This window comes from Panulirus ornatus, chromosome 66, assembly GCF_036320965.1.
Source record: "Panulirus ornatus isolate Po-2019 chromosome 66, ASM3632096v1, whole genome shotgun sequence".
Classification (NCBI taxonomy): domain Eukaryota; kingdom Metazoa; phylum Arthropoda; class Malacostraca; order Decapoda; family Palinuridae; genus Panulirus; species Panulirus ornatus.
This window is the reverse complement of record NC_092289.1, coordinates 3,482,222-3,508,704: the sequence shown is the minus strand read 5'-3', so window position 1 is coordinate 3,508,704 and position 26,483 is coordinate 3,482,222. Positions and strand designations below refer to the sequence as shown.

Genomic DNA, 26,483 nt, shown 5'->3' with positions numbered 1-26,483 from the left:
CCTGCCTTAACGCACCCTCTCTACCTTATTTCCTCCCTTATTGTTTCTTTTACCTTACTCTCCATCTCCTCCCTCAATGAGTCTGTTCTTATCTTAATTTTTACGTATTTTTTTACGTTTTTTACGCATTTCCTTGTTTTTACGCACCCTCGTTGTCCTATCTGTGTGTCCTGGCCTCACCCCTGAGGCATCTCCCAGCCTTAACTCCTTCTCCCTGGCCTACTGTGGCGGTGTCCCTCCGTCAGGGTGACGGTAGAGGAGCTGGAGGAGCAGCTGCGGGCGTCGCAGGCCGAGACTGCAGCAGCGCGGGAGGAGATCAGGGCACTGACGCAGCAGCTGGCCACCTCCGTGCCTCGAGCCGAAGCCCTCCTCGCACGACGCGACCTGGAGCGACGCATCGAGACACTCACCACGTAAGTCACATGGATGGGGTCACATAGGCTAACATAAGCTCACATGAGGTCCCATGGGGTCACATTAGGTCACATGGGGAGAGGACAACCACTCAAAAGATAGGTCACATGAGAGAAAACGATAAACGTTTGGGTGGCGAGGTGAGTAAATGTGAACGGGACAGATAACGAGTGAGTGACAGGTGGGTAACTGGTCGACATGAACAAGTGCACTGGCAGGCGACGGGTGGGTAACTGGTCGATCGAAGTAACAAGTGACAGGTGGGTGACTGGTCGACCTGAATAACAAGTGAGAGGTGGGTAACTGGTCGATCAAAGTAACAAATGACAGGTGGGTGACGGGTCGACCTGAATAACAAGTGAGAGGCGGGTGACTAGTCGACCAGAGTAACAAGTGATTGGTGGGAGACTGGTCGACCAGACTTACCAGTGACAGGTGGGTGACTGGTCGACGTCACAGGGTTACCAAAGAATGTCATATGAGCTGCAGTCAACAGGCGAACATTGGTGATACTGTCAACATAGGTGGAGAGGTTATACCTTTGGGCAATTCAGTTCACACTCCCCTCTCCACCTTCAGGGACAACCAGATCCTGACGGAGGGCGTGGAGAAGGAGCAGCGAGAGAGGGAGTGGCTTGAGGGCGAGCTGAGGGCTCAGTACGAGGCCGCCGAGGGCCTGGAGAAGGAGATGACCAACCTACAGACCTTCGTCAGGAACCTCCACACACTCGTCGAGGAGAAGAGCAAGGCCCTCAACATGCAGAAGGTGGGTGCCACATGAGTCGCTTCCCCAGTCGTCGGGAACTGTAGACGACCACTGGTGTATGTACCCGAAACAGTACGGACGACCACTGGTGTATGTATCCGAACGGTACGGACGACCACTGGTTTACGTGAGACAGTGGAGACGACCACTGGTTTACGTGAGACGGTACGGACGACCACTGGTTTACGTGAGACGGTGGAGACGACCACTGGTTTATCTGAGACGGTATAGACGACCACTGGTTTACCTGAGATGGTAGAAACGACCACTGGTTTACCTAAGACAGTACAAATGACCACTGGTTTACCTGAGACGGTAGAAACGACCAATGGTTTACCTAAGACAGTACAAATGACCACTGGTTTACCTGAGACGGTAGACACGACCAATGGTTTTCCTGAGACGGTAGAAACGACCACTGGTTTACCTAAGACAGCACAGATGACAACTGGTTTACCTAAGACGGCAGAGACGACCACTGGTTTACCTAAGACAGTACAGACGATCATGGTTTTACCTGAAACGACCCACACGACCATTGGTTTACCTGAAACGACCCACACGACCAGTGGCTTGTGTGTGACGACCCACACGACCAGTGGCTTATGTGTGACGACCCACACGACCAGAGACGCCACAGGTGAGGATTGTTGTCGTCCAGACGGGCGTATATAACCTGGGGCACTGGACTAAGTCACACATCCGGGGCTGACGCACTGGATCAATCATGGGGGGAGGTGGAAGCAAGGATATCAGTCGCAAAAGTTCTGTAACGTTACGGCCTACTGCGTCAACCAACGTTACGGCCAACTGCGTCACTAGCGTCAGTAACGGCCGACTACGTCGCCATCGTTACGGCCTACTGCGTCAACCAACGTTACGGCCAACTGCGTCACTAGCGTCAGTAACGGCCGACTACGTCGCCATCGTTACGGCCTACTGCGTCACAACAATAACGCTTTAATAGCCCTCAATCGATGGTACACGGTACAGAGCCGCGTTGCTCCCAGGTTTTGAGCCGGATCAAAACAGATTCCATTTTTTCTTATTCTCATTTCCATCACGTCTTTTTTTTTTTTTTCCCTGGGAGAAACCCACTTTGAAGCAGGTCGTCTTCATATCAACTGTAAACAAAGCTGCTGCAGCTGTTCACAAACACGTTGTGCATCGATAAGGCCAATAGATAAGACGGATATGTTAAAGATAATAGGTGTCGCTCTGAGATAGACACAACAATTATCATTATCGTTTCTTATCAATAATTACTTTATCCCTGGGGATACGGGAGAAAGAATACATCCCATGTATTCCCTGCATGTCGTAGAAGGCGACTGATCATAAGGGGCTGGAAAGCTTCCTCTGCAGTTTTTACTTTTCTAAAAGAAGGAACAGAGAAGGGGTCCAAGTGAGGAGTTTTCAACCTCTAAGATTCATTCATCTATTCTTGTTTCACATCAGTAAAGTATAGAATAACAGTTCTGTATTGTTCAGAGGAATCTGATCACAACAATGTACAGTGAAAGACCTGAAGGTATGGCAAGGACACGGCAGCCGGTGAGGGAGGAGTGACAATTTGCAAAGGTCTTCCAAAAATCCTAGCCCCTCTGGGCTGCTAGCAAAAATGATTGTACAACATCGCGCGCTACATCTATTTCTCTGGGCAGCTTCGGGCATGCGTCTGATGAACACAATGCAAGTGAATGGCAGACACAGCGACTTAATAACCAACACACCAGGATTTTCATCTCAGCGGCGAGGAGAATGACTGATGAAGGATTAAGCATAATATAGGCACGATCAACACCGAAGCCTACTTGTTATTCCTAAATTGTATGTTATTTTCCCCAACAAACTTGACAATGACAGAGTGCACTACGATAGCAGATCATTCCTGTGCAGGAATAAGCTAGAAAAACAAACTTCATTGTCATTTTTCAAGTGTTGCACAGCAACTAAAACCCTAAGTGTATGATACAACCTCTATCGTTAGACTCATAGATTCTAAAACACGAGAGGGTCTGCTATGCTGCGGCATTCGAATGAGCCACAAAAAAATATTCCTGACCTGCTGTTGCAATATTCACCGTTGGTTCAGTTCTGCCACATTAAATGTGCCTCGCTATTTCGGAGTCGGGGGAAACATCTATAATCATTTTAAGCATATAATCAACATCCTTAGTGGATTTATGCGTATGATCAACATCCTCAGTAGATTTAAGCGTATGATCAACATCCTTAGTAAACTTAAGCGTATGATCAACATTCTTAGTAGATTTAAGCGTATGATCAACATTCTCAGTAGAATTAAGCGTATGATCAACATCCTTAAAGTGGATTTAGGCGTATGATGAATTACCGTCCGTGGCAGATCATGAGCAAAGACTGTTGCAACCCGAATGTCACTAAACTATTTCCCTCTCCTGCTTGTTCTCGCTTCTGGAAGGCAGTCCAAACACTGACGGTTGCCCAGGAGGCGAAGAACACTTTACAGTGTGTTTCTTTGCATTTAAAACGTATCCTAAACTCAGCTCTTCCAGCTTTCGGAATTAAATTTAGGACTACTTCTCAGCTACTTCTCAAACTCCTCGTCAATGTCCCAGGATCTGGAATATATCTGTCGTCATTGTCCCAGGATTTGGAATATATCTGACAATACTTTTCATTTGGCTTGAGCGCTGGTGCTTGTTTCGTATTCACTACCAACTGTAGTACAGGAAGACAGAACGCACAGAGCGCCCATAAAAATGTATTACTTAAATCTATTATCTTACTTAATGGTTACAGAACATGAGACCTGCTTCCACAGTAGTTGTCATACAGACACCAAGGTACATTCAGAGACCTGCTACCATAGTCGTCCTACAGAGAGCAAAGTAGATTCTGAGTAATATTTCTACTTCTACTCGATAATCTAATTATTCACCTCATCCAAAAATTCTGAAATTGTCTGACAAAATTTCTCGAAGTATCCACACTTTTCTGCGCATCTGGCAACGTAGCCTAGCCACCACTCGAGAGGCCTGACCGTTACGATGCCTCCTTCATCCCTCGAACAGCAAAGTTGCGGAATTCTTTCTTTCTTTTTTTATTCCCGCTCATATAAACTTTCGCACCGTAGAGTGCGGTCGACAAACACAAGTTGACGCCGAAATTATTTCTATTTCATTCGAGGTTTGGCCGCGATTAGGGCATGTCTGCTCAAGCCATGTCGGCAGGCATTAAAAATGTGTGATGCAACATCATCATTAGACCCGCTGGGAGGTGTGTGCATACGTCATGGCCTTGTTTTGTGAGTCAGGTGATCACCACTAACCAGACGTGCACGGCAGGAGGAGCGGGAGAATATGGCTCGGCTGCTGGAGGAGGGGAAGGAGGAGGCCGGACGACTGAAGAAGGAGGCGGAGGGGCGTGCCCGCGTCCTAGCCAGACTGGAAGCCACTTACAAGGACACCGTCAGCGTCGTAAAGGTAAGAGGCCCCCTACAGTGGGTAAGGACGTGGTCTGTGGGTTCGGGAAAAGACTAGGGAGTTACGAGACAGTGTAAGGGAGAATTTACGAAGCACAGGATGGGAATAATGGAGACGGATCAGGGGTCAAGGTGGGGCTCAGGAGGGTAAGCAAAATTCTTAGGGTGTTCAGGGAAATTCAGTGTTGAAGGGATGCATGTGGGGATGTAGGACATTACTGAGGGATTCTGACTGACATGAAGATTTGAGTAGGGATGGGCATGAGGCTATCACGAAAGGAATCGAAGGAGTTATTGAGATAATGAGGTAAAGTGGAATTCAGAAGTTAAGGAATTCAGGGATGAAAAAAGAAGTAACAGTAGGGATTACTGGGAATCCAGAAAGGATACGGAAGATGGGGATGCCCTTGGAATCCAGAGCGGAAATTGAGAGAGAACGTATAGATATACACCAGCAGCAAACCTTTTACCTATCAAGTGACTTAACATTTTGTCTTACCTCCCTGTCGTAGCTGAAGGAGGAAGAGGTAGTGAGACTCCAGAAGGAGGCGTCGTCGGCGAGGCGTCAGTACGACCAACTGGAGAAAGCGGTGCGTCGCCAGGACCAGAGGAGGGCAGACGTCGAGACGCAGGTCAAGAACCTCCGGGGTCAGCTTAAGGTACGACAGCACCAGGCCAGAGCCTTCTATACACTCCCAGAAAGCCCTAAGTCAATCACCCGTTCTCAAGGGAGGCCTTTGACCCCTTGAGTAAAAAGCACCGACACTCACATCCTGTGGAAAGATAAACGAACACTGTTAGCAAGAACTGAAGTTTCTCAAGCCCATATTTTCTTAACCCCAAAGGTTTATGAAAAGTTTATACGTAAATTACATTGCTGACATTTATTTTTCCACTTTCCTAATATGTTTACATACTCTTCATCCCTTGCAGAACCCCTTCCCCACCTTGTAGACGTTCACAATGTTATATCTATTACAGGAAAGTTTTGCAATTAAAACACTTATATCCACTTACTAAAAAGCTTATCGAAAACAGAGAATACAGCTTTTTCCTATGCATCGAATATGAATAGTAATTCCAGCATCGTAAACGGTGACAAAGTAATTAACCCCGTCCCTCAAGTGTTCACAAACTACCAACCTCACTGTGAGAACAAACAACCTTACTGACTAGTTGGTTAGCACTTTTGTAAGCCTCTCACTGGCTCATAATTCTACTGTGTGAGCTACGAGAGCATTCTACTCCTCCCACTTGTTCCCCAAATGTTTACATACCCCTTACCCTCTGAAAAACAAACTATAAATCTTATCCTCAGACCCCATGAATACCATGACCTTTTCCATACACAACAAGTTCACCTTTAAAGGGAAATCACGATAGCCTTGTTAGCGGCCTAGCATTAAAATACCATCACCCCTAGAGTACGGTAACTTATGTTACTGTCGGGCTGCAGGTGGTGGAGAAGCAGGCGCTGATGGAGTCGCGGCAGCGGCAGAAGGTGACCAGGCAGGCAGACAAGCTTAAGCGGGACAGAGACGTCTTACATCGTACCTACGTCAAGACTCTCGGTAGGTTGAGTGTGCCGAAACCAATGGCTTCCCAAACTCCTTTCCCTAACCACATGATGGCCTGACCTTTAGGTTATTATACCCAAATGTCGTACCGTCCTACTCAGATTATCATGCCCAGATGTCGTACCGTCCTACACAGATTATCATACCCAAATGTCGTACCATCCTACTCAGGTTACCATACCTAAATGTACCGTCCAACTCTGAAGATCGTAACGTCGTGCACAAAGGTCGTACCGTCGTAATTAAGGGAATAATTATCTTGCAACATCACCTTAATTTCCAATCACAATTATTCCTATAGCATCTGGTTTTGTTGAATGATCTAGCTTTCTAAAAATCACGTGTTTATCTATAATCAATAATGAACTAACAAAGATCATCAGGTGTGTCCTATTTCTACTGACATCACTTACGAGTTGTCAAGAACACATTAGCATATTTAAAATCATCAGAAGAAAGTGTCATTCTACTGAAAAAAATCATAAATTTCACATAGTAAGCGTCCGCTGTCATTTATGTTTACATTTTATTATTTTCAATGCATGTATAAGCCTTGGTAGCTATTGATCGTGAAAAACTTGAGAAAAATACGAGAAAAACATATTGATACAAAAATCCTGTTTCTTTAGGTATAGTAGAATCATGAAATGATACTATATAAACCAGACAATAAATCAAACTGCATGACAAGACAGGGGAATGATGCATGACCTACTTTCCCTCAGGCACGGTGCAGAGGCACGCTGGTCTGGTGCACATCCGGGAGGTGGAGCGGCAGAACGCTGAGCGAGAGCTCGGCCGAACCCGACGCGACCTCCTGAAGCAGGACAGACTCATCACCTCCCTCCAGCATGACAGAGAAAGGTTGTTCTTATCTAAGTCATCTCAAAGTAATGGACGCCAAGTCTAACCTCATTCCAAACTAACATATTCCTATACTTAACCTACATGTCATCAAAATTAACATCAAATGAATATCCAACTTTAACTAGTATTATAATTTAGATTTGCCTCGCCTTGAAACGCAGTTTTCCTAACGACTTACTACACACAAAAGCTTCTCAATTATAAAGAACAGGTGATGCTTTTTCAGCACACTTTTTTTAATCAAAACAGTATGCACTTCTATCAATAACGCATTTATTTGCAAACATATTCAATTCCATGTTCATATACTTTAAATATACATGATTTTAATATGCTTATTCAATAGTCACGTGTAAGCTTATGGCACGTAATTTCAAGGCAACTGGAGGAGACGGCTCGGGTGGAGACGCGGGTGGTGGAGCTGGCGTCGGAGGTGGAGACGCGAGGTCGGGAGGTGCAGCGCTCCCACCACACCCAAGCAGTCACTCAAGCCCACCTACAGCAGTCCAACACCCTCGCTGACGCCCTTAAGACCGACAACTTCATCCTCACCAGACAACTAAGGAACATCAAGGTGGGGCCCCCTCGCCATATAAAAACTCTACCGTCTACCACATCTACTGGTCTATTCAAATTACGTATACCACGATGTTCTTAAAAGTCCTGAGTCTTTCAGTATTTAAAATTTTGTGTACATATTTTATTTCATTACTTATCAAATGAGGCTGGTCATAAACTGCTCTTCATTTAGCTTACATCATAGTTACAGTGTAACTGATACAGTCGATACAGATGTCTCTGAAAGGTTGTAACACAGCTTTAACACAGGAGCGCCGATACGCGGCGGCTGTAAAAATTTCGACAACCGTATAATCACCCGCATGTGGGTCAATGTACAGAGCCTAACTACGGCTGACATCGTCAAGGACTTGCTAAATAATCACCGTATATTATCCTCCCACTTCAATATATATTCTTAAATCATACCTTTAATATTTTCATATCTTAATAGCCTGTCCTTCAACTGACCCTTATAGATCAAGTAAATGGCCTGTTCTTTGTGAACCCAAGTGGATTAAATAACTGGGAACAAAATTTCCTGAGCTACAATTAATGTACGGCTAGCCCATCACTGTAAAAAGGTCTAGTAGCAATGTGATGAATTTATGACGAATAGGATTTCCGCTAGGAGTTAGCTACTTTAGAACAATTTTATTTAAAGTATAGGAATTGTGAGCAAGCGTGGCCGGTATGGTTCAGTGCGCAAGCCTAAACCATTATGATGCTGTGAGAGATCCCAGCTGTTATGGCCTACCAAGAAAGTTGAGTAGCTACAGCCTTGTGCACAACCTTAGCTATTATGGCCTTGTGATTAGGCCTATACGCTTTGGCTTTACTAAGAAGCTGAGACGCCACGGCCTTGGGAAGATGCCTCGCGGTTAAGACCTTGTGAACATGCTTAGACGTCATAACTCTACGGGAAAGCTTAGTCGCAATAACCTTGCGAGTAAGCTTAGTTCTATCTTTGCCAGGAAGCTTAACACCGCAACGCCGTTGTGAGAAGCACTTTTCCACCTCCGTTCTTATGAAAGTTCACAATTATTTCTGCCATTTCTCAAAACTAGAGCTGCATTCTTAATTCCTTCTACTATCACGCTCGGCCTCGAAAACTAGGAGGTATGCGTTCCTTAGTAATAAGTTGTCTTTCAATCCTAGTAAAGTATCAGCTGCATTATCGTGATTAAAAGACATTCACGCAGGTCAAAGATCATATAAACATACCGTACGCCTTCCTACCGTACCACTAATCTAAATCAAATTCACCTTCTCCTGGCACGATTAATAACTGCCATTTTTTTCTTCCCCCTAGACGGAGAAGGAGGAAGTGGTGGAGGAATCACGAAAGGCGCGGTACCTGGTGACGAAGCTGCAGCAAAACCTGGATACCCGCGAAAATGACATCCAAAAGCTCTTATCAGGTAAGTTACTACAAAGCAAGCCAAGTCCAATGCCATCTGTGAGATAGCTTAGGCACTCTAATTTCGTGAGCAAACCTAAGTCCTGTTGCATGGTGGGCACATCTAGACAGTATGTATGCCTTGTGAACAATCCTAATTATCAAAGTAGCTCTGAAAACAAGTTGCCAATCCAACTTTGCGGGCAAGCCAATAGCTGTGACCACTTTGAATAAGTCTAACGCTGTGGTCAGGAAAAGCCTACGTCAATGGGAACATGCCGACCTATATATATATATATATATATATATATATATATATATATATATATATATATATATATATATATATATATATATTGGTCCTGACTCTTGTGAGAAAGGTTTTACCACTGTGGCCATCTAAAAATCCTCCGGCTTATGAGGAAACTAACCGTTCTTGCGTAGTGAGCAAGTGTAGCCCCTATGGCCCAGTAAGCAAGCCTAGTGGGAAAGGTTTGGTAAGCAAGACTTAAAACTGCGGCACTAGTTTAAGAAAAAATTCTAAGATATAAAAGGAACCTACGTTTGTTGGTAATGTCTCTTGTATGCCAAGAGAAACATGTTCAACTTTGGTTTTCAAGTTTGGAGAAAGATAAATCATTTTCTTCCATTTTCCTTGAGGACCTAGACCAACAGTTTTACAACCTCTTCCCCACCAAACTGTCCCAGGGACTGCCACATTCTCTTATCTATAACACGTTACAGTCTCCTGGTGACAACAAGGCTCCCCCAGTACCATTCAAAGCAGCCCAACTATATAGCTTTCCTTTCTACCACCTTACACCAGCTTAACCGGTTTTGTCAGGAACTAATTTGTATAGCGGAAGAGTAAAGCTTATTCTTAAAACAAACCTGGCGGGTTTATTGCGACATCTGATACTGGACAGGGAAGAGGCTGTCATGGCCAAACTCTCTCCCTTTCTCTTCTAAATCCCTATCCTCACAACTTACTCACTATCCATTCCAACTACCCATCTCGATCCTACCACGCATTCCACACCACATACTTGCCTGCCATTCTCATTCCATGCCACACACTCACTACCTTGCCACGCCACTCACACACTCTCTCCACGCCACTACCTCCTCTGTCACTCCACACCAAACACCTCCTGCTCTCCATTGATCCCACGTTTCTGACTATCCATCGCCTCTCACTCTTCCTTACCTTGCAGTGAACTGTATTCTCTTGACAACGCCAACTACGTAGAAAGGATACAGGTAGAACCCCAGAAATATTAATAATAAAAAGTTAAGCCAAGGGAAAAATCTACTTTTTATATCATTCGTGTCAGGTTACCAATAAGCAAAATGGTTAGTCATCTACTTACATTACACAACTTATTACATACGTTATCAGTAGCGTAATAATACATCATTCTTAAAGACGTTAACTGTTTTAACTTTAGAGACAGAGGAAAAAAGTGAAACAGCCATGTCTCGAGTTATGTAGGTTAGATGAGAGGTACATTATTACGTGACGCTGCTGATTGTGTAACGGTGTACGACATGCCTGTCGCAGTGTAACTAAAGAAATATTGTGCTAGCTTGGTAAATAATGGACAAAGATGAAAAATCTTTTAACAACCCTAACTTACAAGGGACAATGAAACAAAGATGCATACCAAATGTACGTCATATCGCAAGAAACCCTACTAGTGAAACATATAAAAACGGCCACATATCAGAGGTTGCACCCGAATGCTCCTTCCTTGTACACCACGTCCAGCCGCAAGAGGTGCACCCACCGCCCGCCGAGCAAGACATGTTGGTAGGGAGGGAGGCAACCAATACACGCTATCTTTTTTTTTTTTTTTGACAGATAAGGGCATTAATGTCTACAAAATAAGTTGTTTGAAAGACATCCAAATTGAAAAATGGTTGATTAGATTAGGCGTATTATACTGTACTCTCTTGTACATTACTCGAGTTTAAGGGGCTATTCATCAAACAGTTGATATTCCTTTTCAGAAATATCTAAGCCTTTGTAAGGTAGTTTATAATTATACATAATTATAAAATTCCGCGGTAAAGTGTTGCTGTAACTTTCCCGACCTTTAAGAGAGATTTATCGAGGACAAGGTTATGACAAGAGAGGCTGTGACGTCAGAGGCGACCATCCCTCCACACTTATGGCGCTCTGATACGAACGCACAAGAATAATCATTCTTCTGTTGATCAAATATCTATCTCAGCTCATGATCTGCACCTGAGGCGGTACTGGAAGAGGATGTGAAGATGGAAGGATACTTCAACACCAGGGCGTTCTTTGCTACAATAAACATGGACAATACCTTTGAATATCTAATTACTTATTGAAGCCGATACAAGTGGTGACCGTGCTGTTCCATACACAAATCCATACAGTATACCAAGAGCACAATTAATTCTTCCTATATAACTATTTGGTTATATAGATATTCCTATGAGTCCACTTTTTTCCTTGAACAATGGAAAGACCATCATATATTTACATTACATTGTGTTTGTTTGTCCTCGAAGAAAATTCATAGGTAACATGTAGCTAATCAAGTGCACATACACAGTTGGGTGTTTCCAGGTAAAAAAAAAAGTACCTATATAAAAAGTTGAGACGGGGTAACACGAGTGAAAAACTCTCCCCTCATCACACAAACAATAATCATGAATATTAATCACATATACGACCACATATTGCAATTTTCATCTACCTTTTCATCCCTCTGTATATATACCTCGAGTGAGTTTGCTTATCTGCATTATTTACCCAGCTAGGAACAATATACGTAAAGCCGTACGTTCCTGGTGGGAGGGAGTTCCGTTGAGGCAGGACTCTGACCCCATGAATAAATGTTTTGTGTATACAAGCCAAATGAAGGGTAGGCAACAGGGCGTTGACTCCCGCCGTATCACCGATGTCCCAACACCGATGACCCAAGCCCCAATGCAACATTAGTAAACCTGAATCATATATCTTAGTTCAATAGCAAATATCCACATTCAGATCAAGCATAAAAATCCGAAACACTTCCAGACACGCAAAAAGAGTCATAGAAAGTGTGACGTCACTCGGGTTTTGTGGGCCCGATATATGCCCTCTCATCCTGGGCTGTTTATTTGTCCGCGTGGGCGTGTGGTGAGCAGTCTTCTGGGATATTCTTTCTAACATTTGTGTACATATGTTGCTTTCCCTCCACTTGCAGCATTTTCATCTGCAATGGACATTTAGTCGTTTGCAACCCCGAACAAACTTCTAAGCTTAATGAATATCAAGAGATTTTATCGATGATGTACTTAACAAAAAAAGTTCAAGCTGAAATAAGAAGTTTTCTAAATTGTTAAGCCTATATATACAATCACATGTTTACCAAATGACGTCCTAGCTACGTCTCTTCGTTGTATATCAACTGAATGTTATATTTCTCTCTTGTGTCTCCCCTGATGATGTGATTATTACACGAAAGTGCACTTGGGAACTTAGTTTCATTTTTTCCCGTGGACTCATAGGAATATACTTGATTAAACGCAAAATTGTGATCCTTTCCAATATATATATATATATATATATATATATATATATATATATATATATATATATAGTCTAAAAGAAATTTACTTTAACTACTTTCTCTTAAACATGGATCACATTAAAATAGTACAACATTCATAAACATTTACGCAAATAATACGTTATTCCGATTACAATAAGATACTCAAAATTCAAGCTAATTTATCTTATTTAAAAATTCCATTCACCGACGAGCTTATGAACTTTGATTATTATTCAAGTCGTAATCAAACAGTTAATATGCCCGAGCCCAACCCAGTGACAGCACGTCGCCCCCATAAACTATATACTACAACAATATACTACCACAGCAGTATACTACTTTCAACTATATTCTACCTCGTCAAAGGTGACTTTTCACTCGAATGTATCCTCGAGCAGGTGGAGTCCGGTAACACCCGAACAGAAATCAACAAGGGGAAAATAGACCTCAGTAAGATCAAAACAAATTATTGCTTTAAGACAACTGATCTCGTCATAGTTTGATAGCAGGCTTAAGGACGGCCTAACAGCAGACTACAGTCACTCATAAACTCCAGTGTGGTATAAACAGCAAATCCAAGTAACCCTAAACACAGACGCCGGAAGGACTATAGTGAGATTACTAGCAGCTGTTACATGTGTTGGTCTGGAATATTTATACGCCAGAAACAATACAGAATACGTCTGTTATGCCATATATCAAACCTAAAAAAAAAAATGACAAGCATGACTTAGTGACTCGAAACCCAGCAATAGACCTCATTAGGCCGTAAAGATGTTGTTAGGATACACAAGCATCATCAGCCACAGCAATATATCGCTCAGTTAACTCCCGTGGTGGGCGGGGACAGATGTCTCGATGATGAAGCGGGAGCAGGAACAGGTGCAGGCAGCGGAGAGGGCAGCGCGAGGCGTGGCCGAGGAGCGGCAGCGGGCTGTCCAGTACGCCCAGGCGGAAAAGCTGGGACTTACCCACGTCCTCCATGACCAAGATAACACCATCAAGGCCGTGGAGAAAGACTTGGAGGAGGTATGTCCATGGATGCTTCATCTGATCCTTAGAATTACCACATAAGTTCAAGACGCACTATATCATCTTCGTATTCATATCACTTGATGCCTAAACTTCTTGCCATTAATCTTATTCTCAACATTACAGGCAGTGCTATCTCACATACCTTAGCTGCGTTATCACTATAGCAACGAAATCGTTATCATTGTTAGTCATAACCTTGTATAATGCCTCTCCCTGACTCCTAAGTGAATGAAACTGTATGCCTGTCCCTTCTCGCTCTTTATACTACCTCTTTGTGGTGTGTGGCGGCAGGAGCGCACGGGACGAGGCTTGGTGGCGACACAACTAGCACGGCGAAACGACGAAGTACGGGCGCTCAGGGAGCGAGTGAGGCTTCTCGAACACGTCCTCCACAAGGGCGACAAAGACTACACCAGCCGCCTCAACGATATCAAAACTCTCGCCAATGAAGTCAACGCACTCAGGTGACACCAATTTAACTCCCATGGCATATTTTCTCATACTCATTCTGAATAACTATAAGGGCGATCGCACTAGCCTTGTAAGCGCAATCATAATGCACAACTGTAGCTGCAAGCCAGTATTTTCGTACGAAAGGGTGGTATGGTACAAAGAAAAATGAGTATATGTCATTAGGCTACAACTTATATTTAAAATAATTAGCCATTGAGAGACCTTAATAGGCTGGTATATCATTACGATTTTGGTGAAAGTATTTTTCACGTTAGGAATTATACCATTAAACGTCAGGTAATGCTGAAATTCACCTTCTACTCCCTATATTGTGGGTGTCACCGGACGGTACAGGGACGAGCGGCAGGTGCTATCCCGCCATGTGAAACTGGTGGAGTCCCTAAAGGTGGAGTTGGTGCGCCTCCAGAGGGAGTTGATCGCCTCCCAGAAAAAGCGAGCAGTCTTGGAAGAAGAGATCATCCGCAGAGAAAAGTCTCACCGTTGGACCACGCTCAAGGTCGGCCATACATGATGTCTCTTCACGTACGTTAGAGACTTGCTAGATAAATTGGTCTACGCAGATGTTAGTATAACATGATGTGTGTGTGTGTGTGTGTGTGTATGACACTCTAGGTGCTATTACGACGTCTTTTCCATAAGCCCAATAAGTATTTAATTGTTTTTAAACAATACTCAATACAAAACCACTGTTCATTACCTATCAGCGGGACAGTACGATTTTTGCACAGCAGCTGCTCCTTCAAGCATTCACCCATTCCCCTACGAACTGAGATAAGTACTTTGATAACATTCACTTGATACTGAAGGAAGGCTCCCTCAGGGTAAGAACTATTACACAAGTTATAGTACATCCCTGGCATCCATTAGAATAGGTTAGTTCCTCCACAAAAAAGTGCTGGTTGCCTAATTCAAACTGCTACAGAATTAAGTTCGGATGTACTCACCTTCCCTTAACTATTGGGTTTTCTTCATAACTTTCATGAACTTAAGCCTCAAACGATTAAGGTGATTTTTGTTTACGTAGCAACTCCGTGCCCAGCTCTGGAAAATAAAATAAAAACTTATCGATGATGTATCTGGCACCTTTGAAATATGATGCACGTAAAATATCAAGAACATTTATCAGTAACGTAGGATTGTACATAATCATTTGCACGGATTTTCTTTAACGACGACATCAACTGTTCACATTAGCTGTCATGTCTCCTCCCCCAAGGACTGGATACCCGAAGCACGCATCTGGCCGCTGTTGGTGTCGTGTTAAGACTGACAAAAGGATGTTTTACCTTTATCATCCTTCCTCGCACAGCCGAGCTGTAGAAATCTCTTACTTTCACCTTTCCCTCTTATTCCGTTAAAGAATCAGGTCTACTAACACTTTCGGAGTCTTGATTAATGTCTACTTTTTTTACATCTATTCCTTTCGTCAGAGACGGTCTACCAAATGGGTATGTTTTGACCATGCCCTATGAGCCATCAAAGACTATATACGTGTGTAGCCTTTGGTCCGTCACTACATACCTATTATTCTATATGATAGCGATCTACGTTCACTAATAAAGCAAACAGTCAACCTGTACTTGACTGGGAGCGTTTTTTTTTTTTCTGAAAATTAAACCCTATCATCATACACTACTTGATGCAGACTTGAACACATAGGGCGCTGGGTAAATACAAGCAAGCTAGGCATGGGCGTCCGTATGGTGGGTGAGGCTTGTTCTCCCTCCCTGGAAAGCATGACAACACCTAAAGCTGAAAGCCTGCACATCTAAACAAACCCCCTTGGTGTTATACCCATCAAATGCCACTAGGAGGAGCTTCCCTCATTCTATTCCCTTTGCTTCTATGGGCACCACTCTGAAAGCACTTCCCGCTGATTTTGGCTTTGCTCCTGAGGATACTCATGAAACTAGGCATGCAGCAGAGTAATTTGCCTGCACCTGAGCAGTTATGCCTCGGTCATTACTGCATGCCGCTATTGCATAAAAACACGGAAGTATCCCTCCCAACATGAACAGAAATATACATCCATTGTCAGGAATACACAGCCATTGTCTACTCTTCATTTCTGCCAGAAAAATTTTAAATTTTCGAGGCTACACCAGGCACAAGCAGCAAAAAAAAAACAGCAGCCCATCGGCTCAGTAACTCATAAGTTTCGCTTTCCATGACTCCAATGTTACGCTTAGTTTTAAGGTTGTTACGTATTGTTAGGACTAGTTAACGTCATTTTACATTAGGTTAGATTGGGTAAGTTTAGGACGGACATTCAGCGAGTACGTTAGGCTAGTTCCATATGCAAAAAGCCAGTGATTAGCATTAAGTTTCTGATTAGTCATCTTGTTTAATTTTGCATTCTAAGTGGTCATATGTGATACGTTAACAGAGATTAATAAACTTTGCGCAATGCTGATATCTTTCACACAGGAAATATCACCTGTAAATTTACTTATTCAAAACATATTCTTTGTTCAAATATAGATACACCTGTTGACTGCACCTTGTTTTGCAGGCATCTGATCCTAGCAAGTACGACCTACTGCGCAAGAACCAACTATTGCAGAAGAGGCTGGTGGCGGCAACACAGAGGGTGGCGGCCAGCGAGGGTGAGGTGAGGTGGTCAGGTTGGAGGTAAGAAACACTGGCAGTGGCCTATAGTAACTGCGCCACCAGAGGCCCCATGCTTCAGCACCCGCCTTAAAAGGATATACGACTTTTGTTCACGACGCCTGTAAGCTTAAACGTTTGTTAAACTCGAGTTATAACAGATTATCTGATAACTTGGCTGGTAGAATTTTCTCACCAGCATGTGATAGTGAGAGTTAATAACGTAAAATTCGAGGTTACAGTGTTGTTGAGGAAATTGATTCCGATTATCTTGATCCATATATATCATACAACCTTATAAATTCCTGTATGCTGCCCGCATTTAATGTCATTATTCCATTCATCCGTTATTCTTATTCTCTACAAGTACTTCACATCCTTTCCAGCACGTTTCTTAATTTCACACTATTGCCTCGTTATGTTCTATCCCCGCATTTTTCAAAGAACTATGCACTTTGTAAACCAATAGAGTACTGATCACGTCACCTATCTCTTCTACAGTGGGCAAAAGTATGGCCTCTAAGCCTTTCCCTAAAACTCAGCTCTCTTAATTCCGGTACCATCTTTGTACATACTTTAGTTTCATTCGTTAAATTTGACGGCAAACAATGCTATTACATCGCGGTGAAGTTTTTGATATGGTTCCGGTCTAAACATTTTTCATCGCACTTGCCACTGCGCTATTTTTGGAAACTCATTAGGCAAAAATGGGTCTAGTGCCAAAAGAACGTTCAAATGCACGTTGGTACTGCTATGCCAATGCAAGCAAAGTTTCGCTAAAAAAGCTTCGGTAGCAAACTGGAACACACTGCAAATGATCAAATGCTGAAGGATTACCGAATTGCTCATGCAAATATGTCAACTAGAATTGGTTTTCTGTTCAAAGTGACCACAAAATGACAGCCACCATGACCAGTTATGTAGTATTATCCAGGTGAAAGTCAACCCCGCTTGGGGTAATGAAATTTATTCAGATAGCTTTACATTTTTTCTTTTAGCTGAGACGGTAAGGGCAACTGAAGCAATGCTAGGAGAGAGGTAGCGCAGCCTACTAGGAGGAAGACGGCCTTCAGTGAAGGGAGGCCAACACCTATCACAACATATCCATTACTGGAAAACTTATAGTTCATCATATATCATCATTAATGTCTGAGGACAATTTATCGATACATAGGGAATAATCATTGTTAAAGATTAGTTCTAAAGCCGTTGTAATGTACTCCAAATTCTAAGTATATTTGTATTTCCGACGTTACTGAAGGTGGCGCATAAAGAGAGGGAAGTGGAGGAGCTGCGGCGGATGATGGAACGCTCGGGCACCCAGCATCCGGACGCGGCCGCCGCCCAGGCCCACCTCATCCACCAACTCCGCTCCAAGGACGACCAAATCAAGGTACTGAGTGACGACAATGGTATACCACAAATATTCTATTCCTTAACAATTCATCTAGGGATATCTTTACAGCTCAGTGGAGTAAACCAATTCGAAGGGAGATTAGTGAAGAATCGGGGAATGTATATATCCAATTTGCGTTCATCAGTGATTTGGGGAGACATGGTCAGGTTATATAAAATAATACTAGAGGAATAACATGAATCTGGTGCCCAAATTACTATAGTATCCCAGACTTCGGGTTGTATGTCATCAGTTTCTTTAGATACTACGTTAATGCGTATATTAAGAACTTAGGATGCTTTCTCTGTGGCGGCTGTTCTTCTCCTGATATAATAATATTCTGAATATTTAGTTTCATGAACATCTAGTATAATTCGCTTAAAATAAAAAAAAAAAGCAAATTAACAACAGGAAAATATTAAGTCCCCATTTCCCTTTATCTCGCATGCGCTCCACTTACCTTCCAAGGGAAACATCCTTCTGTTCCTGCATCCAAAACCGATATCATTGATTTAAAAAAAAAAAAAAAAAGGGCTTTCACAACACTAAAATGGTTACTCTTGGGGGAAAAAATTTCCTTGCAACCTTCTCTTCCTCCATGACAACAAACCCCTCTGGTGGCGAGTCACGAAAGCAAAACTATGACCACAAAACGAACTAAATAAACCTAAAATTACTTACACCGTAAATAAGTATTTAAAAAGATAAGCTAAGATATTAGCTTGTATTTAGTCGAATTTCTTTTATTCTTGTACTGTAATAATTTTGGAAGTCATCAAGTAAAGATGACATGGCCACTGCGTGTTGTTAACATTTCTCAATATATGTTTTATCAACGAACGTAATTGTTTTTCCGTGTATTCGACACCAGAATTATATCTTATACAAGTACAATTTTTCTTCAGGAAAACGTGTCGAGGAAATGCCATGCAAGGGGAAATGTTGACTAAGATACCGTTCTTGATATCAGTTTGCACACACACACATATGTATATATATATATATATATATATATATATATATATATATATATATATATATATATATATAGTAATCCAGTACATTATTAGAAGAGAAAATATGGAATTTAGACCTCTTCAGTCATTATCAGTCTGTTTTCTTTATCAGCTTCAACAGCCACTAGTTCACTCAAACTCGATATGACTTTTTTTCAGTTTACCTTGTACAATAGCTCATATCCCTGGTAAATAATTGGGCTCAGCTGAAGACTCGCCTGTATCCCTGACGTTTTTCATGGCTTTTAAGTTTGGTTGGGGTATGGGAGGGAGTAGAAGCCTTAGTTTAGATCATAAAAACGTTAGCAGAAAACATTCAGATGATCCGAGAATGGTGTTGGCTTTATTATTGCCACAATTGAGTTATAATAAGTGGAGCAGTCACCACTATGATTATTTCATTTACTTCTTTTTTACTGGTATTTCTTTTTCTACAGCTGCAATTTTCATATTGTGGTGGGCATTTGACAATCTTCGTCCTTCACCCACAGCTCACATATTGTACCATTCGGTAAAATTACATATACTTCACTTTAGTGTGAAGGAACCAAAATCCACTTTGACTACTATTTGTGTAATATGAGGAGCTGATTTTACGTTCATGTTACCCCATCCTTTTGTAATAATTATGTGTATATACTTGTATACACACACACCTAAGGCATGTTCCCGTTTATCAACCAGCCTCAAAGGGAGGATGAACAGCTGGGTTGGCTGTGGGCTTGCTGCATTGCTCAGGAGTCGAACGTCGACGGCTTCGTTTATGATTCATGGTCAGCACCACTAATCACTCCAACACAAAAGAGATAAGATACAGGAGCTGAGGTTAATGCTGTTGTGTTATGAGGAGAGTGTTGCCCTATATCCTAACCTTTATATATATATATATATATATATATATATATATATATATATATATATATATATATATATATATATATAACAGAGAACAGGAACAGAGAACGAGGCCAGGTGAGGATATTCCCTCAGAGGCCCAGTCCTCTGTTCTTAACGCTACCTTGCTAACGCGGGAAATGGCGAATAGTATGAAAGAAGAAAGAATATATATATATATATATATATATATATATATATATATATATATAGAGGTAAATGCAAGAGTCCTGGAAAGAGGGGCAAGTATGAAGTCTGTTGGGGATGAGAGAGCTTGGGAAGTGAGTCAGTTGTTGTTCGCTGATGATACAGCGCTGGTGGCTGATTCATGTGAGAAACTGCAGAAGCTGGTGACTGAGTTTGGTGGAGTGTGTGGAAGAAGAAAGTTAAGAGTGAATGTGAATAAGAGCAAGGTTATTGGGTGCAGTAGGGTTGAGGGTCAGGTCAATTGGGAGGTGAGTTTGAATGGAGAAAAACTGGAGGAAGTGAAGTGTTTTAGATATCTGGGAGTGGATCTGTCAGCGGATGGAACCATGGAAGCGGAAGTGGATCATAGGGTGGGGGAGGGGGCGAAAATTTTGGGAGCCTTGAAAAATGTGTGGAAGTCGAGAACATTATCTCGGAAAGCAAAAATGGGTATGTTTGAAGGAATAGTGGTTCCAACAATGTTGTATGGTTGCGAGGCGTGGGCTATGGATAGAGTTGTGCGCAGGAGGATGGATGTGCTGGAAATGAGATGTTTGAGGACAATGTGTGGTGTGAGGTGGTTTGATCGAGTAAGTAACGTAAGGGTAAGAGAGATGTGTGGAAATAAAAAGAGCGTGGTTGAGAGAGCAGAAGAGGGTGTTTTGAAATGGTTTGGGCACATGGAGAGAATGAGTGAGGAAAGATTGACCAAGAGGATATATGTGTCGGAGGTGGAGGGAACGAGGAGAAGAGGGAGACCAAATTGGAGGTGGAAAGATGGAGTGAAAAAGATTTTGTGTGATCGGGGGCCTGAACATGCAGGAGGGTGAAAGGAGGGCAAGAAATAGAGTGAATTGGAGCGATGTGGTATACAGGGGTTGACGTGCTGTCAGTGGATTGAATCAAGGCATGTGAAGCGTCTGGGGTAAACCATGGAAAGCTGTGTAGGTATGTATATTTGCGTGTGTGGACGTGTGTATGTACGTGTGTATGGGGGTTGGGCCATTTCTTTCGTCTGTTTCCTTGCGCTACCTCGCAAACGCGGGAGACAGCGACAAAGTATAAAAAAAAAAAAAAAAAAAAAAAAAAAAAAATATATATATATATATATATATATATATATATATATATGTCTTTACTATTGTGGGTATACTACATACACACACACACACACACACACACACTAGCCTAAAACAGGTACCCATTTAGTGGCCAGCCCTCAGGGAAGGATGAACACACGGGGTTGGGTGTGGGCTGAATGTTGCTCCCAAGATTAGAATGCAAGAAGTAATGGCTCATGGTCATATAGAGCTAATCTCTACACTAAGGAGCCCCCTGGATATGTGTTTGTACAATTATCTAATTGTATTGTACAGAGATGGAGTTTTACACGCATGGGGCTCCATCGCGTCTATCATACTTAAACCTCTGTATGCTGCTTGCATTTACTGTGTCCTCATTCATATTATTACAGTCATCTGCCACTCAAATACGATATAAGTATTTCTTTACATCTTTTTAAACAAGTTTCTTGCCCTCTGGTTGTTCTATTCCTAGATGTTTTGAAGAACTATTCACTGTCTTCTGTCAGTTTAGTTTGAAAACTTAAATGTAGTGATCAGGTCACCCCTCAAACTTTTATCTTTCATAGTGGCGATATGTATGTATGTATGTGTGTGTGTGTGTAATAGAAAAACCACAACTTAATTCCTCAATCTTCCTGTCAGAGTGTGACGGCAGCCCTCAATACATCAGTGCTGGCGCAAGAGGAGGGGGAGCAAGAGCGTCGCCAATTGAGGGAACAGTTGGCAGCCACAAGACGCAAGCTAGTGAGTACCACAACCTAGTTGTAACTGCTGTTAGGGTGGGCTACACACACAGGTACAAGCACACTCACAGACACAACTGGATGGTCAGAAACAAGCTCCATGTCCCCCTTGTTCATTTTGAAGCATTGAGTTGAGAGTTTATTAGACTGGTTAAAAAAATGTACATAAAGATGTTTGAAAGAAACCTATCTATTTTTTCCATACAATCTAAAATTGGTCACTGTGAGTGTAAGGAGCAAGATATCTGTTACACTTGAAGGAGTTTATGCCATCCTGCAGACATCATCCATAAATACTTTACTTTCATTTTTCTTCTTTTCCCCCAACCCTATGCTATCAAATACTGTCATCAAGAAATATCAATGCCAGATGTGGAAACTTTAAGGTTTTGCCTCAATAAAGAAAAAAACAAAAAGTAAAAGAGACCAATTACCATTCTCATATTTTGTTGGAGCACTAAGTTTCTGGGAATGCAACTGGAAATTCATTATATGGCCTCAGGGTTACAAAAGCATTTGACTGTGTACCTCAACAAAGATTAACATGAAAGTTATAGCAAAAAGGAAGCATTCAAGGAATCTTATTAAGATGGATGAAGGAGTTCTTGAATCAAACAAAAACAAGACCATTGATTGGAAGCAAATCTTCACACTGGAGGGATGTCACCAGTAGAGTACCTTAAGAATCAGTAGTGACCCCAGTAATATTCTTAGTTTGATTGAATGATTTACTTGACGATGTCAGTTCTGGCAGGTACAACATAAAGTTCGCAAATGATACCAAAACTATGTTACCAAATAAAAGCATAGAATCATGTGTATCACTTAGAAATGTTACAGAAATATATGAATGGAACCAGGAATGGAGTATGGAGGTTCATGAGAAAAAAGTCAATAAAGAGGAGAATAATAAAAATGTTGGTATAATTATTAATTCTAAGTTATCACTAGAAGACCACATTAATGAGAAAGTTAAAAATATGTGCTCAATATTCCAATATGAAGATTGCCTTTATATATGTAGATGAAGGTATCATAAGGCAAACTCAATTTGGAATATGCTGCAGTTGTTTGAATCCCATGTCTGAAGAAATATGTGAATAAGATAGAAAAAAAGAAGCATGGAGAAAAGCCACACATCAGCTGTCTACCTTCAAAAATTTAAGTTTTGAGGAAAGACTTAAAAAACTGATTTTGCTCTTTAATTATTTGAGGACTAAAATGAATAAATAAAGAGCACTATATATAATACCTGCAAAGAGAAGGGCAAGAGGTCATAGCAATAAATTACATGAATTGGGAGGAAGACAAAATGAGGATATTCACTTTCCAAATTAGTAACTGAAAGGTGAAAATAATGATTTCATCATTTTGTGCCAAAATCGTTCATAATTTCAAAGAAAAATATAATGATGTGAAGATAGAAAACAGGAAACATAACATGTATTGCTCAGTCCTGTAAAAAGATAATTAGGTATCTCTTTAGTACAGCAGTTTGCATTCTGACCCAACAAACAAATGGGCCTGGATTTGGGTTTTGGATAGGGCAGCCAGCTCATGGCCAATCCAATTTTTCTTCTGAAACCAGAATACCACTCATAACCAGTCCCCTTAAGACATTTCTGTGGTTCTCCCGACCTCCTCATATGCCCTGATTCAGCCTATTGATTGTATATTGCCCCTGTATGCCACAACAATGAAATTTGTTCTATCCCATACACGCCTCACAACCAATTGCATGTTAAGGTCCCAGTACCTCAAAGCACCTTCACTCCATCCTTCCAGCTCCTTCTCAGTATTCCTCTTCTCCTTGCTCCCTCCACTTCCGGCATGTATACTCTTATTCAGCCTCTCCCCACCCATCTGTCTAATCCATATCAGCACACCATCTTCTGTCATACTCCCATACCTCTGCCTTACCCTATCATTTCTTATTCAATCAACCTTCTCACAACACATGTAATCTTTAAATGTCTCCTTTCCAACAAGTCCTTCCTCTTCCCTACTTTTTAATCTAGGGCTCATATTCCTACAATACTGTCATGACTGCCAAACAATCATGCATAACTACCTTTGCCTCACAGTGTCCTCTTTCCATATATTCCTCATTGCATCTTGGAGCCCCTTCACCCATTCTGTGGTTTACTTCAGTTTGCGTGGCTTCGTCTACTAACATATCCAACAGGTAACTAAAACACTATCTTTTCTCCAGGTTTTCTCCATTCAAACTTGCACTTCAATCAACCTGTCTCTCTCTGCTGCTACACTTAATACCCTTACTTTCAATTACATTAACTCTCAAGTTTCTCCTTCCATATGCTCTTCCAAACTCAAAACCAGCTTCTGCAGTTTCTCAGTTGAATCTGGCACTGTGTCATCAGCAAAGAACATCTGACTCATGCAATATCCTCCCCATAAGCAATAGGATTTGTTCCATAGATAAAACCTGATGTACGAAAGCCTCATATGAAGTGGTAACCACTGGATTTTTGGGGGGAGACTGGGGAGATGGGGCAATACAAGTCTAAAACTTTCATACAATGACACAAATGGTAAATGCATGGGTGAAAGACAGATGGTATGACAAGGCTTGAAACAATCCAGTTGTTTCTAACAGTTGCACTTCTCATTAATACCTTACTAATTTTCTGTAATTTTCTACAGTTGTATAATTCTCCACATATTTTGTTGCTAAAAGCCACTCTTTCTTCTAGAATGCTTTGCAGCGTCGACAACAGCATCAGCGGTCAGGAGGAGCAGGCCAGCAGGAGGGCGAGAGCGGTGGAAGGCAAGTGGAGGCAAACAGAGCCAGGAACAGTGAGGCATCCCATGGGGAGGGTTGGATCCCTACTTCTCACAACACCTAGGCACATCATTGACACACATTTAGGTTTAGGTTGATCAGATATTATACATAAATGTATATAGTTGGTATGAATGAGTACAAAGTCCTGAAGAAAGGCACTACTTGAGCGAGGGATCAACAGTATACACAGTGATGTGGTTGTGAGGAATTATAGATAAATAATAATAATTTGTAAGTGAGGATTAACTATACAGGGACAAAGGTTACACTGAAATTGGAATAAATATAAACCAGATGGATCTTTCTTGAAATCTAGCACAGCCTTTCAGCATTCCTTTCCATGCCAATAATAAAAGTGAAAAATTCTTTGCATAATTTTCCAACATGTCCACCCTCCTCTGTACAACCCTACCTACAGCCGATGCCTCACAACCATATAATATTATTGGAACTACTATTCCTTCAAACATACCCATTTTTGCTCTTTGAGATAACATTCTCTCCTTTCACACATTCTTCATTGCTCCCAGAACCTTTGCCCACTCCCTCACCCTTTGACTCACCACCTCTTCCATGGTTCCATTCACTGCTAAGTCCACTCCCAGATATCTAAAAACACTTCACTTCCTCCAATTTTTCTCCATTCAGACTTACATGGTAGGTTACTAAAAGGGGTGGGAGCAGGTGGCTGGAAATCCTCCCCTCCTATTTACTTTTCCAAAAGAAGGAACAGAGAAGGGGGCAAGTGAGGATTCTTCCCCTCTAAGGCTCAGTCATCTGTTCTTGAAGTTAACTTGCTAATGCGGGAAATGGCAAATACGTTTGAAAAAAAGAAAGAAAAGATATATTTTCCTCTAAGGCTCTGTTATCTGTTCTTGATACTACCTCGCACATGCTGAAAATGGCAAGCATGTATGAAATATATATACTATATATACTATTTCAATGATATACTTTAGTTAACTGTGATTGATATGTCATAAAATAAAAAATAAAGATGAAGAATGCTTTAGGTGTTGCAATTTACACTTTTCTACCAACATTCACTAAAGATCCAAAGCTAACATGACTGTTCCAGCAATCTACCAAATAATTCTTTTCATTTGTTGCACAAAATTTCTTGAAATTTTGCCTTTTGCTATCATCTAAATTTTGTAGATAAATGTATACTATACACTATTATGAATATTGTAAATTGAAAATAAACATGAGTTTAAACAACAAGAATGCAAGAAAACATACACTGTAGGATCACAATATATCATGAAAAGTAAAGCCATGTTCTTTATAAACTATATTTTGTAATGCATCGCTGAACTACCAGTCAAGTTTCTAATAAAACATATGAGAACTGTTTCCTCTAGCTTGCTTAGTGGTTTGTCTTCAAGTCCTGTGCTTGGGTTTCTGTCTTCTGCATGTGTATTATCCCATTCAGAAGAGCAAGGTGGCTTATACAAGATATTCCTAAGCATATCAGTCACCAAACATCTGTTCAAGGAACCATGCAGCTTCAAGTCTGAGTTTCAGTCTACATGGGCTCCTTTGGAGTGAGAAGTTCCCAAAGAGAATGCATTACTTTTTGTCACTGATGATACTTTGCTGAAGGTGATTTTTCACCTGAGTTG

At 41.6% G+C, this 26,483-nt stretch overlaps 1 protein-coding gene across 1 annotated transcript; it reads left to right on the top strand.

Moving 5' to 3' along the window:
* Nucleotides 1-213: 213 nt before the first annotated feature.
* Nucleotides 214-26,248, top strand: LOC139746796 (cilia- and flagella-associated protein 58-like; the record flags this gene model as incomplete). Its single annotated transcript, XM_071658348.1, has 15 exons — nucleotides 214-413; nucleotides 994-1,180; nucleotides 4,510-4,647; nucleotides 5,159-5,305; nucleotides 6,103-6,217; nucleotides 6,949-7,087; nucleotides 7,469-7,664; nucleotides 8,961-9,069; nucleotides 13,467-13,645; nucleotides 13,943-14,115; nucleotides 14,459-14,621; nucleotides 16,638-16,736; nucleotides 17,994-18,125; nucleotides 21,952-22,053; nucleotides 24,767-26,248. Coding segments are annotated over 15 exons (2,232 nt in total), but the record flags the coding sequence as incomplete, so codon positions are not given.
* Nucleotides 26,249-26,483: the final 235 nt, after the last annotated feature.